At 45.4% G+C, this 18,893-nt stretch overlaps 1 protein-coding gene across 1 annotated transcript in view; it reads left to right on the forward strand.

Moving 5' to 3' along the window:
* Window positions 1–17,803, forward strand: part of LOC112562865 — a 45,461-nt gene extending 27,658 nt beyond the window's left edge. The window contains exons 2-8 of the mRNA XM_025236436.1: window positions 781–1,735; window positions 5,534–5,865; window positions 7,577–8,152; window positions 8,802–9,016; window positions 9,513–11,965; window positions 12,440–12,949; window positions 13,240–17,803. Coding sequence (XP_025092221.1) covers window positions 781–1,735; window positions 5,534–5,865; window positions 7,577–8,152; window positions 8,802–9,016; window positions 9,513–10,067 — 2,633 coding nt within the window. The 3' untranslated portion in view covers window positions 10,068–11,965; window positions 12,440–12,949; window positions 13,240–17,803. The remainder of the gene's footprint in view (window positions 1–780; window positions 1,736–5,533; window positions 5,866–7,576; window positions 8,153–8,801; window positions 9,017–9,512; window positions 11,966–12,439; window positions 12,950–13,239) is intronic.
* Window positions 17,804–18,893: the final 1,090 nt, after the last annotated feature.

Raw genomic sequence — 18,893 nt, forward strand, 5'->3', positions numbered from 1 at the left:
GGTACCGTTCGTGCTTCATCATTAGGATTCGAAGAAGAAATCAGAAAGCAGTGAGGTTTTCCGGTGTGTCGTGTGTGTGCGCGCGCGCACGTGAATGTGAACCGGGAACGCGACGTTTGTTTGGCAAAACTCTATGCAGGTACAGTAGGCAACCTTTACCCTCTGCCGATATGCTCGGGGCAGTCTCTTAAAGTAGTTTTCATGCCATCATGATTTTATAGAGGCGCGTGCTCGTGTGTACGTGACTGTGCGTATGCATTTGCGTGCGCAAGTGTGTAACAGAGAAATTGCCTGTGCTATTTCACAAATTCGACAAACTTTTATCAACTTTAAATATCACCGAGTTGTTGACAGACGGGGCCTGTGATAACACGGCTAGTGTTGATTACTTCAGCTGATTCAGCTTAGCTTCTTTGTGTCCTGCATGTTTGTTTGTTTGGCCTTCCAGTGTAGGTACGTTTGCTGTAACTACGGATGGTAGGTCTTTTGGCAATGAATGCAGTCTTTTATGGCTTTAATTACTGCTTTTGTGCTCTCTTGTGTCTAAACCATACAGATTTTTCGCATTTTCCCAATGCTGAACTGATCTTTGCACAATACTTCTATTTTTTCCTTCTTTATTTCTACAGGCTATTACCGGAGGTACTGTACAGCTTCTGTGCATACAGAATCGACGAGTTTTCTTATGTTCCACCCTTATGTCACAGTCAATGAAGAAATTCAAATTTTATCGAACTTTACATGCCATAAAAGAATGTGTTTCATGTGTAATATTTACAGAGTCTGATGAGCTCCCAACGATTCTGCCACCAAAGCGGCGCCGTAACCAAGGCAACAAGACCACGAGCTCGCCGTCCGCGGCGACGTCAGCGTCGAAATCCGGCAAAGCGCGAGCTGTCATGCAGGACCCTGTCCTTGATCCACACGGCTCCAGTGCCGAGCGCATCATGCGGGAGTTCCCGCGCCACAACTGGCTAGAGCACAAGATCCTCCACCGCACCACCACCACCTACACCCTTCCCAGCAGCGGAAACGGTAGCAGCTGCAGCTCTGGCAGGTCCAGTCCAGGCCGAGTCAGCGTGACCGGGTCACGCCACAAGACCAGTCACGTCGGCGGACGCGGCGTGGGAGATGCCTCAGCGGAGTATGATGAGGTAAACGCGCACGAGCTCGGCACGCGCCTGTCGTCTGCTGACGATCATCTCTTGCAGCAGGAATCTCGCCTGAATCTTGCGCTCAAGTTCAGTCCTGATCTGACTCCGTTCACCACCTCACCAAGCCCGGCACAGAAAACCTTGGACTTGCCAGAAGGCTTCATCGTGCACATTGCGGACAAGATCAACAGCGAGCAGGGGCCGAGCCGCCATTCCAGTACCCCGCACCCCGACGCGCAGGAAACCGCCGGACACAACCTCCAGCAGCGCCAGCCCAGCGTCGTGTCAGAGGAAAGCGCCTGCAGCGTGGCTCGGCGGCCAGAACTCCTCTTGCAGCAGACTAGGCAGGATGTCATGCCGTGCGCCATGATGGCACGTTCCAAGAGCAGCGACGCCTTGCTGCGCAGCGCAGGAGACAGCAGCTCGGCCCTCAGACAGGCTGTCAAGCGGCGACGCTGCTCTGCTGCTGACGTGGGCAGCGCTGAGGCCACAGACAGGAATGAGCTGTCGCGAGGCTGGAAGGAAATGAGGACATCGCCCGGTGAAGCGGCGAGCATGGCACCACACCTGGTGGACAGCAGGTAAGAACCAAAAAAAAAAAAATATAAAAATTGAATGAACGAAAGAATGAATAAATAAACAGAAAGTACAAGTGAAATGAAAAAGGAATGAAAAAAAAACTGAGCGAAAAAGAGAAAGAAAGAAGCACTTCATATTGTAGTGTGAGAGGCTTGAAATGTTTCTGGATCGTGTCTGAAGTGCCTAACAAGAACTCTTTGTCCTTCTAGTAGATGCAGCAAGCTTGTCAATGCGCTGTTATCTGTATTCGAGTGAGTCAGAAAAGCTTTACAATGAATTTGAAAAAAAAACAACTGGTGTCGCTTATTTCAATAGTTAACCTGAGAAAAACCTGAGGCTTAAAAAGCAACAATAAAACAAAAGGTTTGGGAGCAAGGAATGGGTAGCTAAATAAATAAGCTCTTAGTCGAAGACTCCGTACGACCAAAGAGACGAAGATACAAAGGAGCTGGAGGAGAGAAAAGTTGATTTTCCCGTCAACTTGCAGAGCAGGTAAGAAGAGCTCGGTGAAAGTAGACAATAAACAGGTAGCGTGGTGGAGAGCTCAGAAGGCTATCGACAGCTTTTCTCCTAACAGACATACGAAAAAGAAGTCCTGAGAGTCGTTCGTTACCTTTGGGTCACGCGCGCCACGTGGGGTTCGTCCCAGTGAAGGCCTTTGCTCGGAGATCAGGATAACCTGCATGTAGCTGCGTAGGCTTCTATGCACTTTTGGGTGTGCATGGGCGAGCAAAGCACAGGTATTCTAATCTCAAGCTGTCACCCTGCCTTTGACGGCTTTTAGAAAGCAGAAAATATTCCTAGCTGGGTTGGGAGGAGTTCTTTCTGGCGTCCATCCGTTGACCGAAGTACCGACTACCTAGACTTGGATTCAAACGAGCTTCAAGATTGCAAGATTGTATGTTATCACTCATTTACATTTCCCCATCCCCTCGAAATTTTTTGTTATTCTGTATGCAGTATAGCTAGATGAATTACATTTTAGCGCAAAAAAAAACCAACTGAGCAAAAAAAAAAAAAAGTAAATAATTTAAGTTACTTCCTTGATACATGTCCCCATCTGGACGCCTCGCAACAAAATGGAGAGTTCACAGAAAAACAGTATCATTGCCGAAGCGGCAGATCTGTTAGATTATGAAAAGATGAAAGCAAAATACTTAAAGATGTACAGATAGCAGCTGTCAAACAAACAAAAACAAAACAAAACAAAACAAAAATCCCACAGAATATTCGCTGATGTGTGAGACCGAGAAAACCTGGACTTGCGATTAGAAAAATGACAGTGAAAAAAAAATGAAAATGTGTGTGAATGGATTCAAAATCATTATCTCAACGAAGGCAAACTGAACAGATTGTCATTTAAACTAACCTTCCCTATCTTTAATGGTAAAACTATGAAATAGCTGTCACATTTACACAAATAAAACATTAATTTTGTTGCTGTCGTGGCCACTTAATATCTTTCTAAATGCTAATCGTTCTTTGAATTTTTCGAAACGCCCAGAAAGCTTTCAAACATATTGCTTACACAAGTGACAAATGGGTTTTCCATTTATTCGTTGTCTACTTACAGCAAACGCAAATCTAATATTTTGTCGCCATTCTTGTCTGAGCATTTTTCATAAAATATTGGATGCATCTTGTGTATCGACACCCTTAAAATTCTGCAACACGAAAAAACATTTATTCACTGACAGCCATATTGTGAAAAAAATGTTTCGTTATTATTTTTTCTGTTTTGGATAGTTGGGATATCCTATTATCTTCACTTTTCTTTCAAACCTAAGACCATACCGTCTAGTGCGCGCGCGTACACATTGTGTGTGTATATAATCATATACCTCTCTCGCACCACTCTAATCAGAACACCCGTTGACTTGTATTATTTGAAGTCAATGGAACACTGTATCGCACTGTTTTCTCGCATTTACAACATGTTGCTTAGTTAAAAACTTCCAACAGTGGCCATCGACGGAGGATGCTTGTGTGTATGATAGCATGAGTCACGGGTTGAGGAGGCTTGACGATGTCAGGTTGGCTGGGTGGAAATTCAGAGAGAAACATAAAATACATCCGAGTGTTTGTCGAGTGCAAGTGTAAAGCAACATTGTTGCAGGAAGCGATGGTGCGCGAGTGCGTGTGTGTAAAATCTCATTGTCTGTCTCGAGTGTCTTTAGACGAGCATGCTCAGTTCTCTTCTCTGTGCCAGTCTTAATCAGCACTCAAACGGCCAGAAGTGGTTTTATGGAAACATTTCACGATGACTGCGCGCGCATTCGTGCTCGTCAAGAGTTGTCTAGCAAAGGGGTAGCGGCAGTGGCAGGAACATGTCGCCGGGAACAGCAGAATAATAAAAAGACTAATGACAGCACGACACACGTCAGTACCCAGACATAATTATATCCCAGCACATGTTTCACGAGGTAGCATTCCATTATAGAAATAATCAGACATTTGAATGTTTATTGATCAAGGAGATACAGATCTGGCAGATTCTTATGATGGCAGTAAATTGCCGTTATTGGCTCGTTTAATGTTACGGCAGGAGGAATAAATGCACGAGTATAACCACTTGCAATTGCTAAATGTAAGCACGTGATTGTGAAGACTGAGCCAGTACTCTTGTAAACATGTATACACGCGCACACAAACACACAAATCGGAAAGGACAGAGGCGGATAGAGATATACACAAATATACAAACGCACCTAAATACAGGGGTGAGAGGGGCAGATTATCGATGTCTCATTAATAAAAGGTGGCATCTTAGGCAGGATCGATAGAAGTCCTTTCTTGCAGAATGCTGATTAAAATGGAATCAGCGCGTATTATTTCATATTCAAGAAAACATTTCCCATTTACCTTCCTTCATTTGTTCATCTCGTGCAGACATCCAATTAAGCGCCCTACCCTACAAAAATAATAAATAATAAAAAAAGAATAGTGCTTGCGATGCTTACTGCATAAAATCAGATAGTTATACATCGCTCAGCGCCTTGTCACAGACAAGGAAATGGCACAGGTAGCACTGTGTGTTATTTATATACAATTCGTCCGAGTATTAAAGTGGATCTCGTCCTTTGTGCGCTTCACCGAATGTAATTAGATGCCAAGGTGATGAATTTCACCTTGCGATTCTTTGTGAAGACTTCCTCCTTGCAGCTTTCTCAAAGCTCAGTTTTCAAAAGATATTTTAAACCTTTCTTTTATCTGAAGACTGCTTCTGTCTTAAGAACAAGCTCTCGAGTGCACACCACACAGACATACACCTCGCCACTGACATCTGTTCTTTCCTTAAAAACAACAAAACATCTGTACACTGGCTTCCCATGTGTTGTATTAAGGTTGCCCAAACAATAACTTCTGGCTTTGTTTTCTTTATTTGTTTTTTTTTATATATCTTTTTCTAAGCCAGGTAACCACAACAAATATTTTTCATAATAACAAATCTTCTATAAAACATAATTGTATAAATATTTGTTCCGACAAATAAACCAGACTTCACACTTAGCTCTCTCATTCACACCCCCACCGACCATAAACTCAATCTTTTCTGTAAAAGTCAATTTACTGTCCTCACGCCGGCTGTGAGGCCGGGTGTTATCAGGAATAGCCAAACTTACAATCTTTGTAATATTCTGTCACCGGAACTGAGTCTCGGTGTTTAGGAAATGCTCGAATTTACTTACAGTTCTTACAGTTACTTACAGTTCGCGAGGATGTCACACCAAGAAAATGCCATAACGGCTCTAATGATTCCTTATCTGCTTTTTATTTATTTTATTTTTTATTTTTTGCAGCGGAGGAGACATGGCTCGTCGCCGGGACAACAAAGACCACATTGCTCACTCAGTCAAGGCACTAGCGGCCAGTGAGAAACCAGATCCAGCAGGTCTGGCTGACACACTACAAAGGCCGAAGGATGTAGAAAGGGCTTCTTTGACTTCACCCGCGGAGTTGGAAAGGGAGCGTTTGCCGCACGACAAGCAGGCTCCACCTAGCGGCTGTGCTGAGGACCCTGGCTGTACAAAGGACGTGGAAGACTCAAGCTTGCCCAAAGCCGAGTACTCCAGGGTGCAGCCTCCCTCTGGTGACAACGCTTTGCCCCTAGACTTGTGTGTTAAGAAATCAGGTGGGTGCTGACTACAGATTCTCCACAGCCCGTTTATAAATTCACATCCTTGTTAATCGGACACGTAGGCGGTAAAATACTTACGTTTGGTATTTATTTTCATTTAAAAATTATGTAATTATGTCAAAACTGGTCACAAATTCAGTATTTGACAAAGTAGGCCCTTCAGAGTTAATACCCAGGGTGTATTGTTTGTTATGCTATTACCTTATTTTTGGCGCGTTTCTTATAGTTATAGTTTTATATGTCAAATTCTCAAATTGTTTTCTGTCTGTATACCAGTCTTTGTCTTTCCTCAATTACGCATGTAGGCAGGGGCAAACTGTGGTCAGGAGGGTTAGAGACTAGATCACATTTCTAAAATAGAAACAATAGAAGCTGCTGAACAATTACTAGTTACAAAACCCAGTTACATGCACCGCCGTCTGTGAGCTTATCGGCCAAGAGCTTCATGATCTGCACTTTGATGATCGTGACGCCCACTTCTATTTAAAGATCCGGTCGTCTGTATGGAGGAAACGGCTCTGGATTTTTTTTAAACAGGAGAGACGGTGACATCCGTTGATTAAAAAGATTTTATTACGAGAGAGCGTGTTGGGAGCACTTTTTGAACAAGTTATTTAAAGTCATCATTTAAAATTTTGAGTTTAAAAAAAATGATTTGTTCGTGTGTATGGATAAAATTTGTCTTTGTCTAAATGTGTAAGTAGATGTCCATGTTGATTCGCAGCATATTCACATTTCTCTTTCGTTATAGTTTTCCTCAACAAACACGAGTGCGAGAGGCAAACGTCTTACTGTGGAGAGGAGAAAAGGTTTTAATGACGACGATGCATTCGATTATGCCGCTTATGTTGTCGACAGTGGCTCGTGGGTCTTTGATTCTGCAGTGCCTGTCTCTCCGTAAAATCAGTCTGCGCTTTCGTTATTGGATTTCAAACATGTTTGCTTAAAGTTTGTACACAGGATAATGTCGTAGTGCACAGAGGTCTGAAGGTCGCACCCTGACAGATGTAGACTAGCAGCGACTCACGCTGGATAAAGACTACAAACATTGATTCCAACATCATCGACACTATCTCTCCCCTCGCCCGAAAAAATAAACTAAAAAAAAAAAGACTATTCACTCATGCGTTCTCTGGTTCGAAATACGATGGGATGCGAGACCTACGTCAGTGTCACGCGCAGGTACGCGCTCAACTACTAGAAAGCCCTAGAACTAACTGAACTTGAGAGGATAGACCTAAATAGCGCGGCAGACGCCGGCCACGTCATGTGGGGAGGTCAGGTAAACATTAATGGCGTCTCTGGCCCAAAACAAAAGATAAAAAAGAAAAAAAAAAAACACGAGACACGGCAAACCTAGGACTTCCCTCTTGTCGACGTGTTTGCGTGCACACGTGTGTCTATGGTCTGCTGCACCTACCCAATTACCGTTCGTCGAAGTCAACAAAAGCGACAGTAAACATTGCTGACCTGAAAATGCTTTGTTTCCACTTAAGCGCCCTGCCTTTAAAGTCTTTGATTAATTTACAGGTCATAGAATGTGCATAATGTTAGTCACATATGGAAGTCCTGCCTATAGCCCAAAGTCCGCGTGTCACATGTGTTATGCGCGGCTTCAAAATGCAAAAATAATAAAGGCCACTCCACAAACGGCATTGCTGAACGGATTGGTGATTAATTTCCTTTTCGATTTCTGTCTTGTCAGAAATGCTTGGGTCCAACATCAGGCCCAAAGGGAACCTGCCGGTGCAGCTGGTCCTGCCTCAAGTGCAACCCAAATCTACGGCACTTTCCGGGAACATGACTACTGTCTACGAATCTGAAACACAAGGGGACATCATCGTCAGCACCAAGCAGGCCCTCAAGGTCCTCTCGGACTCTATCGCTGACGCCAGCGCGGGGGTTACCATGACTGGGGGTGAGGTCACATCAGTCTTGTCGTTCAGCAGTTCCCGGCAGGCGACAGCTAGCACCCCGACCCCGGCCTACACTTCCACGAGAGCTATGCCCTTCTCCTCGGACCTGGGCAGCTTGGGACGGCCGGGCGCGGAGTGTCCTCCACAGGGGGAGCCACCACCGGAGGCGGTGCCAGGGATGATGCCTGCTGGGGTCGATGAGGCGGGTATGGAACCCTGGCGCTTGTCGGAAGACAGGGGGAGCTTCGCTGGGGCAAGAGGTGGAGGAACAATTAGCAGAGACTACATGCGCCAGTCACTCACCATGGCCACGCCCATGAACAGGCACAACGCCGAGCCTCTTGCGCTGAGCGTGGACCGACCAGGTGACCGTTAGACAAATGGCTGTGTGGACGGAAGAGTATTGGTGGGAAGATGCGTGGATGATGACACTTTAGAACGTTGATAAGTCTTAAAACTAACATAACGGTAAACTCAACCTCTCGGTTATGAAAGACCTGAAAACCTCTACAATGTAGGTCTTTTTTGTCACTTCTCCACTTGTCACAGAAACTGCACCCCTGCAAGACATTTAACATTTTTTCTTTAAAACAAACGAACAAAAATTGTTGTATTAATTGTATATATGCTGTTAACGGCAAGGAGGACAAAAGACTAAGCTTTTGCAGGATCATCAAAAGGGTTTTAAAGTAGGAGGAAGATCTTATGGAGTGTGTAGTGGGCCATGTCTGTGGGGAAACTCCCTGGGCCAGTTGATAGAGAGGAAGGCAGAAGGGACGCACTTCAAGGCTGACAATGGTAGGTCATGGAAGTATAATAGCTTGCAAGAGCACCCCGTTATAGAGCGATGAAGAGAATGAAATGCAAATGGTGAGCACATTTGTTTAATCGAATGGGGGTTCTTACGCACCAACGCCAATATATAGCCGTGTAATATCATGTATAAAGATGAGATATCGTAGTAGCACTAGTGCTAAGCGGTCAATAAATATTTCGCTTCATTTTTACCTTTAGATGTGGAACCATTCTCATCAAAAGTGGAGCTAGCATACCCTGTGAACCTGACTTCAGTGAGTAGGGTATCCATGGAGAACGGCGCGGGCATGCAGGGCGACTCTGGTGCTGTGTGTGCGTCAGAGAGAGACCTTGACCGCGAATTCGAGAAGACTCTGCACGAGTTTAGAGAGCTGGAGATGCTGGCTGCCCGTAAAGAACAGGAAAGAGAGCAGGTGATTAGACAGTGGCGGTATGCCGATCATATATGCAAGGACACACACTGCTTGTTTAGTTTGATGTGCCGTGGACATTTAAAATGTTTGTGGTTTATGGGAGGGGAGCATATCCTCTTTTTGATTGGAACATAACCGTGTAAAACCTGACCAAAGAATTATTCACTTGTTGATATTTGATAGCCACGTAAAAGCTTCTAAGAGTCTTACTTTTACACTTCATATTTTTAAAGATTACTTTTGTGGCGAAGGTATGTAACGGCCTTAATGTAGTTTGCTAAGCATACACACACTGAATTTATAGAAGACATGAAACCCTTGAGCAGCTGAGCTATGACTTAATTGGCCTCGGTAGCTGCAAATAAAATCTGCAGCCAAGCAAAACAGTAAGATTACTCACTTTGTTCTGAAACTCTGAAGCAAAAATTACGCTTGATATGTAAAGTATGCAGAGGAAAAAGACTGTCAGCTGACTATGATCTCGTCTCCTCTGCAGGTTCTAGCGATGCGTAAGCGCAAGGCGGAGATGCTGGTACTGATGGAGATGAAGCGGAGGCGTTCGCTAGGGAATGTGGCCGGCTTTCCTGTATCTTCCACTAGCCCCATCTCTGTGACCGACCTCCCTCACGACTCCAGCCTCCTTCTGGACACCACTCCAGTTTCCGAGGACGCAGTAGGAGTTGACGATCGGAAGTTGTACACCGACCTTGGATCGCTGGGCAGGGACAAGGCTGGACTGGAGCCCTTCCCACATGTAGGAGTGGCCCTGGGTCTCAGTAGACTTGGCCACGAAAACCCGGAGTCGGGAGGTGCCGCGCCACTTGACAGGCAAGGCGAGTACAAGGTGGAGGGTTTTCACAGGGTGTTGGCAGACTCTTCTTTGACCCCAGCGGGCCCTTCTGCGGCGGGTAAAGACCGCGAGCCCAGCATGACGGACCAGGAGAAACGTTCGGTGGTGCAGATGATCAACCAGGCGGTGGCTTCCCGCAAACTGCGTGCACACGACCCCAACAACCATCTCGCCCCTGGTTCACTGTCGGCGGCGAGGTGAGATCGGCACACTACTCCTGCAAGTCGTCAAATCCTTTCATCAACGTAGACTGCAAGCTAATCGCCAGCGCCGTGACGTCACCGTACGCCCGGAGGGACACGCCTCTGGAAGAGCCACCCAGTCCGCGGGCCCGCTCGGTGCTGTTAGGCCTTCCCAAAGCAGCTCACAGCCAGCGACCTTTCCAGCCGGCGGGCAGCCTCATCGTGGTAGCCACGCAACAAAATGACGGTCCATCTGAAGCCGATGGAGGCAAGCCTGTTGCAGCGACCAGGAGCCCCAGTCCATCCACGGCGCATGCCCGGGCGTCTTCCAGGTCAGAGTTCCAGCATCTCCCAGGTCACGACCTAAACAGTCGAACAAATGCTCCGAACCGCCTGTGACTTACGAGCAGCCTCAGATTCCTGCCGACAACAGGCCAGTGCATTTCGCAGCCAAGCCTTCGAGGCCGCACCGACAGCCCGGAGGTGAGTTGTCGTTTGCGGCAGGTGCGGAAACGCTAGTCATTGACTTAACCAAAGAGCCGTCCACTCCCAACCCGCTGCCGGGTAGGCCTCCTGAGGTGCCGTGACTGTGGATCTTGATGTTGAGAGCGTCATCCAAAGCGAACTATCTGCCGCCGTCATGAAAAAGACCAATAGCAGTCAGGGAGATGCTCTGACCGCAGGGGGATCAGAGAGGGCGCCACAGCTACTTCCCGCGAGACCCATCCCGAGAGGCAGCCAGCACGTGATGCATCTCCCACACGGACCTGACGTTCACGGCATGGAGGTCGGCGCAGCCAGGTATCCTACATCGCTCGTCATTAGGAGGAAGAGCCTTCGACATCCTCAGGAAGTGCTGAGCGCCGGTCAGGTTATGCATGCCAAACAGACCAGCCTTCTCCAATGACAGGACGTCATCAGCAGGATCAACGACCAGAAGGCGAAATGAATGTTCTGGAGCGAATGCATCCTTCTTCGGGTGTGCGGCACGCTGTTCACGGCAGCACGTTGGGATACATGGAGCCGCCATCCACAATGACGATGTCTCATGTTCATTCTGGGGTGAATCGTTTTCCGCCGCCGGGTGTGCCCAGTAGGATGTACGGTGCACACGAACAGTTGTCACCCAGAGACGGGGCTCACGCCTTGCATAGCCAGCAGCTAGTGACATCTGCCGGCTTGGGGCATCCAGTCACGACGGGGGTCCATCAGATGCCCATCAACTCTGTAGTACACAGGCTTGATGTTCCACAGTCCTACCCGCCCAGACCGACCATGTCTATTCCGTTCCTGCCGCAGGCCAAAACGGAGGATGAACAGACATTGGTGTTGAGGAACCCTATGGAGGAAACCCCAGTTCCTAGGCAGCCAAGCAGCCTAGCAGTCGCGCATAAAAGTGAGGTTGGCCCTGGGATGATGGTCTTGATGCCTCACCCGCAGACATATCGAGAGATGAGCAGAACAGAAGTGCCTCATGGGCAGTTGACCTCCATGCACCAGCCTTCCAGGCCGGCGCAGCACCAACCCATCCTGCAGCACTCCCATATGCAGCAGCGGACGCCCGAGGTGCCACACCATCTTGCAGCTCCTCGTCTCCCAGCTGCAACACAGGCTCCGCCCCCAGGGGCAGCAGTCCCCTACTCCATGCAGCCTTCCTTGAACAACATTGGTCGCACGACCGTCAGCTCTGCCCTTCACCACGCGCTATCCCTGCCAACCCCGACCAGACCTCTGGCGCCTGCCGGACCTCCCGTCGTGCCTCTGTACAGACCTCCAACTAGACTGCCTGCGGAATTTCTTTCTCCCAGACCGGAAGGGCCTGTGCCCCTCTTGCATGGCTTGGGTCCTGGAGTCTTACGCCCTGTTCAGCCCGCTAACAGGATGCAGGACTCCGAACACCCGTCACGACAAGCGCAGGTAAGGGAAAACACGTGCACGATCGTGCACAATGGTTTAATTGTACGCTATACCTGGGGAACCTTTCAGCAGGCGAGTGCAGGGCCGGTTACATCATATTGTGTACACACTTCATCACGCTGTAACTGGTATTTCGAAACCCTGTTTTCATTACTGCACCAGCGTTAAATGTTCAGGCTTGATGTGCTTTTTACCTCAGTAAAACTTAACTCAGTATTTACATGACATGAGACTCTCAGTCCTAAAATCATCTAACGGGTTCTGATGGGCTCGAGTGTGTAGGAAGCTTAGAGGGATAGAACGAACGAACGTAGAGTGATAGAGTTAGAGTTGTTGCTTGTGGCATGACGATGGGTAAAGTGCAGCAGTAGGATTAGTTTTAAAATAGTATATCACGACAGAAAGCTTTTGAGAGATAAGTAAAGTAGCTACAGACAAGTTACAGAGCGAATCACAAGTCGTTCTGTGTGGCAGGTTCAGCCTCCTTCAACTCAAGCGATGGATGTCGGCCTGCCAGTCAGCCTGGCGGGCGCTAGAGGACCGTTCCACTCCACCTCCCACCTCTACTCTTTTCCCCATCAGATGTCGCCACAGCACAGCCAGCCTGGCCTGCCTTCCCAGCCTCATCATCCACAGCACGGGTTTCTCCACCACCACCATCATCATCACCATCAACAGCAGCACTCACCTGTGCCTCCTGCACGGCTCGGCCCTGGTGAGAAGGTGACTCACGTACAGTCGCGATCTGCTCAACACCGCAACAGCTACCACAGGCTCCCCAGCAGCCAGCGCAGCAGCAGCAGCAGCAGCAGCAGCAGCAGCAGCAGCAGCAAAAACATCCGATGCAGCAGCTACCACCAGCAGCAACAACGACAACAGCCACAGGCGAACAAAGCGGAGGGGACATGCGGTCTGTGCGGGAAGCCAGCTATGTACCTGTGCTCCAACTGTCGCCAAGTGTGGTACTGTAGCCAGGAATGTCAGGTGAGCTGCCTTCATGCCTGATTGAGAAGGGCCTTTATACACAATTTCCCACAGTGTTAAGACGTGGGAACTAAGGTAGTGCTCCTAGAGTGGTGAGCCGATGGTTTGTTATCGTGTGAGAACTATTGTCCTAGAGTGGTGTGCTGATATGTTTGTTATCGTGTGAGAACTATTGTCCTAGAGTGGTGTGCTGATGTGTTTGTTGTTATCATGTGGGAACTAAGGTAGTTGTCCTAGAGTGATATAGTGGTGTGTTTGTTATTAACTTGCTCACTTTTTCTGTCCACCAGACAAGTCACTGGGCGACCCACGCTGCGAGGTGTAAACCAAGTGCCTAGCCTCAGCCTTGACCTCGCTGACCTACCTGGTGGCCAAGCAAAACTTAGATATTTACCGCGGACACACAAGCTGTGCAGCCAATGTTTTTCAAGCCATATGTGGAAAATTGTATGTGTGCGTGTTGCGTATACGTGTGCGTGCGTGCGGGCGCTCGAACGGAATCAAAATCGAGAAAGTGCACGTTTTTTCCCCTTTCTGCAGCTCGAAATATTCGTTTTGAAACATTGGTCATTAAAGACCTTTATTAACTGCTGCCTTGTTGAAGGGACGTTATCAATGTGTTAACATTTCTGTGTTTTACTCTGGTGAGTGCGGAGGCTGGCTACAAGTGAGAAAACATAGGTATATTGCCATCATTGGAATAGTTCATTTATCTTCTACTCCTCTCATTCTGTTTTCTCTACCCCATCCCCTTTTAGTTCTTTTGTTTGATGAAGATGCAAGAGACAGAACATGAGGACATTGTTAATCATCACCGCCCTAATGTTGCCTATGTCTGATGACATGTTTTATTATTTGTTTACAAACTCCATCGCGTATTTATGCCAACTTGACATAAGCAGTTAAAACATGTCACATTCCCTCGACATTCCAAGTGACTTTTTGGTATAGAAACCAAAAAATATCTACGACCATTAACCGCTGCCTCAGCAGCAGTCATTATCTCACAGTCACGATCATTACTTCATCAAATAAACAGCCCATGAAAAACACTTCCTTTGACTCGTTGTATAAGTATTAAGTTGTTTAATTTTATATTTATTATCATGCTTGCATTCCAGAAACTGTTTTTCATTCAGACATAATACGTGCATGGTTTGCCTGTGCAAATTCCTTGACTGGATCAGTATTGCATAACAAAATTATTTGTTAGAGCGGGGGGTTGAAAATATTTATTTATTTGCAATGTTTTGTGTTAAATATTTTTTTTTGTTCTTTTATTTTATCAGTAGCTCATTAATCATGCTTATTAAACTCTTGCCTTGCAATATCTTTTATCTGTACAATTTTAGTTCGACTTTTTACCTTCTTTCATTTATTTCTGTGTTCTTAGATACGATGCATACTAACATCCCTATAAGACGTTTAAACTCTGTTGTTTACTGGGGAAGAAAAGCAAATCGATGTTGTTGCATCGTATCCGATGTCAGATTAATACGACTGCATACAAAAATGTTCAGTCCTTAAAAAGTAGTTGTCATTCAATGCAGGCAGGTGAGATGACTCACATCACAGTGCACCTGTCTGGACTAAAAAAAAAAATGGACACCCGCAGAAAGTGAGAACTCTTATCTGGATTCTCGAAAACGAATCAAAATTGTCGTCTTTTTTGTCGTCGTCAGGTCACATCCTGAGACGACCTTTTTTTTGTTCCAACTGAAGGCTTGGAAATTAGGATGAAGGAGCGAAAAAAGTATCAGAGACGGTGAATGCAGGTGCAAGAGAAGCAGGCTGACAACTATAAATCGTTCATAAACACTCTATCGTTGGGCCTTCTGATTTCTCTTTTAATATTCGTTCGTTTGTACAATCATTTTTCTTTTCCTTCTTCTTTCATCTTTCTTTCCTTCTTTCTTCGGTGGTCTCTTTGCTGGAACTTTTTTCTTCTAGATAGCATACCTGGATTTCTCAGCCATGTTACGGTGACGATGACCTGTACACCGAGGATAATTGCAAAGTTGAATTTCTTACTGAGGAGAGAATACACTTTATTTGTCTCTGAAATGTGACACCTTTATGTGCTGTGTTCGATTTTGTTAACGATCAACTGATTTCGTGAGTAGATAGCATCTTTCTCAGTTCTCATATGACTTGTGTTTTTGTTCTGCTCTGTTTGCACGGGACAATACTGATCTATGTATTACAAATTATTTCTCCTACTTTCATTACATTTTACATTCGTGTACAGTATTAATTTTGGCAGGGGACATTTGAAACAATGCTCGCAGTCTATCCGCCTTAAAATCGGAGAGAAGATCCAGTTTTTATTTTTAAATTCCACCACCGATCTGTCCTTAGTTTTTTGCTCAGCTTTTATATTTATGAATGTGATGTGTGCGCGTGTTTTCAATGAAGATGTTTGTAGGTGTGAGACGACAGTTCAATGGACGCCTTGACATGAATCACTGTCGGTATGTTGTAACCATGCAAATGTCCTTCATAGAGACACAATTTTCTACATTGAACACGGAATCTTGTCGGTATCCAACATCAACGAAAACTGTGCCCTAATTTATCAGAATGCTGAATATCAAGCCTTGTCCAGAAACATCTTTGTTTTCACGTGTGTTGATAGCATTCCTACCGTGCTAACCACTCGGTATAATGAACTGTAGCGAATTTCTCATGGGTTGATGTATATTATTTTATTTTGTGTTCCTAGTTCTTCAACCGTTTGTGTTTATCATTAGTCAATAAGACAATTTTTTTCTGTCAATATTTCACTGACGTCCATTGTACATAACATTGTAACATTTCTGAGTTGCATTGTTGCAGTTGTGTTATTTTTATATACTCTCATCGAGACAAAGCAGCAGTCGATATTTTTGTACTGTGCCATGCGTAGGACAGTTGAATTTTGTGCTCGTGCGTGTGTGTGTGTGAGTGAGAGAGAGAGAGACAAATGTACAGTTGAAACAGCTGGCACTTTAAATGTGCTATCTGAAAACCAGCAACGAGTCTTCTTGTGATCTTTGCACTGTGGATAAACAGACTTTATTAGTTGAAAGGAATTCCCGACGACAGAAAACAGAAAAACAAAGAGATAAGGGAAGGAAGGAGTGAAGGGGATTAATGTTTTACACCGAGCCAGCAACTAAGGCTACATCACGGCAAGGCAGCAGCCTTGTAAACAAATGCTACATGCAGAGAAAGAAGAGTGTGCCCAAGACGAGAGCTGAACCCAGGACAGCCAGCCCCAAGATGACTGGTATGGCGCATCCCCCCTCGTCAAAACGAGCTCAAAAACTTTTTACAAAATAAAAAATACAACTTCCAATAACTGATAACGGGACACAAGGTTGTCAGTTCTGGAAATGAGGATTACGAATTATGAATGAGAGAAAATATCTGTGAACTTGTGCCAACTGTTGGGAGTTGCTAACCTGGAGGTGCGGGGTGTGCACGTGTCTACACACGGATAGCTGCATTCTGTTCTGTAAGACTACTCGTCTGTCAAGCATTTGCACAACTGCGACTCGCTGCACGAGATGTAAAAAAATGTAAAGATTTTTATTACACATAGTCGGCAGGACTTTCAACCCTCGCTTGTTTGTACAGACATTTTTTTTCAACCTACTCCGGCCCCTTCTCTGGTAAATGCAAATTACAGTTCCAGGAACATAGGACTTATTCCAAATTTTTTGTTTGTGGGTTCGTAACTGAAGAGTTCATTTGCTTTTTTTTTAAAAAAAAAAACAATACAATAGAAGATATTATTTTTTATTTATTTCTGATTTTGAACTTAAGTAATAAGCCTTCCTGCACTATACTTGTTTGTAATAGGAAGAGGCTTTTTTTTTTTTTATCTCGGTATTAGATTATGAAGAGCATAGACTGCCATGTAGTGTCACCCTAATTATGAGTGCTGGGTGTCAACCTGTGTTGATATTTATCATCTGGGCATCACTCGATGTCTGCTGTTTGGTCCTACCCGATCATCATAGTCGCAGAATTTATAATTAATCTCTTTCAGCTTTAATCAACATTTGTTTCTGTTTTCAATCCATTCATTTCTGCACTAGACAGACATTTTGTGGTAGTATACAAGCTTTTAAAAATCGTCCTTTCTCATCTTTCTGCAGTTTGTCCTTTTCTTATACTCGTTGTGCATCTCCTTCATCACACCGATGTCGGTGGCGACAAATGAAGTCCGAAATCTGAGAAAACAGAAAAACTAGAGACAGCTTAGATGGATAAAGTGGTTTCTCATGACTGCCACACCTTTATTCTGTTTTTCTGTTTATGGATCGCTCCACAGTTGATCTGCAGGTGCGATACAGCAAGCCTTTCCTAATACCAGTCTCATGTTTAATTACTTATTACTCATTACCAGATTCGATCCGACAGGCTTGCACACATCAGGTAGATCTTGTGCATTTGTTACTGTCTTGCATAATCGGCTAGGCGGTTGTTATTATGTTTATGTTTCGTCTCCAGGTGTGTGTGAGAGTTTGTGTGTCGAGGTCTCACGAGTAATCCTACCGCATCATATCAGGGTGCTATGCTTCGTCGGTCTTGACCATACAGAGGAGAGGACTTTCAGCTCACTGCTACAGAGCTCTGGCTCACCTTGCCTTCAATTTTTCTATAAACCATTGTTTTGGGTGTTTTTATCTATAAATATTTAGTGGGTCTATCTGCAGGTTTGACTGGTGTGGGGCTCGAGAGTGCGACGAGCCTCAGTTTGTGGATGCGAACGACTGAGTGAGAGACTGAAACACGTAGCATTAATCATCTTGGAAAAACTGTAATTTTGTGAGTGCTTTTATAGAAATAAAAGTATTAATTACTCTTCCTGTGTGTTTTGGTTTACGTGTGTGCGTGTGTGGTGCGCCAATTAATTTCACGTGTGGTGCGCGGCCTCCACGACACTTTGAAAAGCCAGGAGCACTCATGCAGACCAGCAATATGTACCCGGATCATATTGCTGTTATTTTTCAATATGAAATATGCAGATATGGCGATCGTTTCAGCGAAATTGCAATTAGTTGCTCGGCCTTCCGTGTGTACTACCGTTGTCTGTTTTACTTATCGGGAGATTGTCATAACACGTCGACAATATCTTTATTCATATCACAGACACCTCAACAAACACGTGGTGCGTGTGTGTGTGTGTGTATAATATACATAATACCCGATTGTATCGATCTCTGTGCTGGTGTCCGTCACCTGGTTCTCCAAAGCAGCTTTGTCGAATAAACATGAACCTCATGCTGAGATTAAAATTTCGAACTCCCCTCTCGCTCTACCCCCCGGCCTGTGTGTATATGAATTATGCAAGGTGTTGTTGTGTGAAAAACACGTGTATGTAACAACTGCAGACACGTCACCCCTTCAGTGCCAGCTGGTGACATGACATGGCCACTGTGAGCTGCAGGGGGAAGAAGTTTGCAGAATATTATCAGCTCTGCCATTTTAGATACATTTTTTTTCAATTATATATATGTCGCAGGACTTGGAGAGGGGGACTTTGAATGATGAACTTGTCACTGGCCATTACTCCAGTCAGTATTTAGCTCACCCACAACAGACAGAAGTACGGGCTTTGTAGTATACAACAAATGGGATTATTTTATTTTCACGAGGGTGGAGTCAACTGGGTGGAAATGTCTCCGACAGCTGTCAAATCTTCAGGGAGAAAATTTGTCATTACCTTTTATATATATATAGAATCTGTGTTACACCTACTAAAGAAAATCATCAATCCACTCCAGAACTTTTCACTCAAAGTTTCCCCATTTAAAAGCTAGTGTCGACTTCCAGACTTTGGAAGACCCAGACTACCATCTCGAGTTTCATGCTCGGACCCATCACTGGAGTCCAGTCGTTGACAGAACCCGAGAGCAAAATTACATGATGACTTGTTTCCATGGACATTTTTGTC

This window comes from Pomacea canaliculata, linkage group LG4 (assembly GCF_003073045.1).
Source record: "Pomacea canaliculata isolate SZHN2017 linkage group LG4, ASM307304v1, whole genome shotgun sequence".
Lineage (NCBI taxonomy): Eukaryota > Metazoa > Mollusca > Gastropoda > Architaenioglossa > Ampullariidae > Pomacea > Pomacea canaliculata.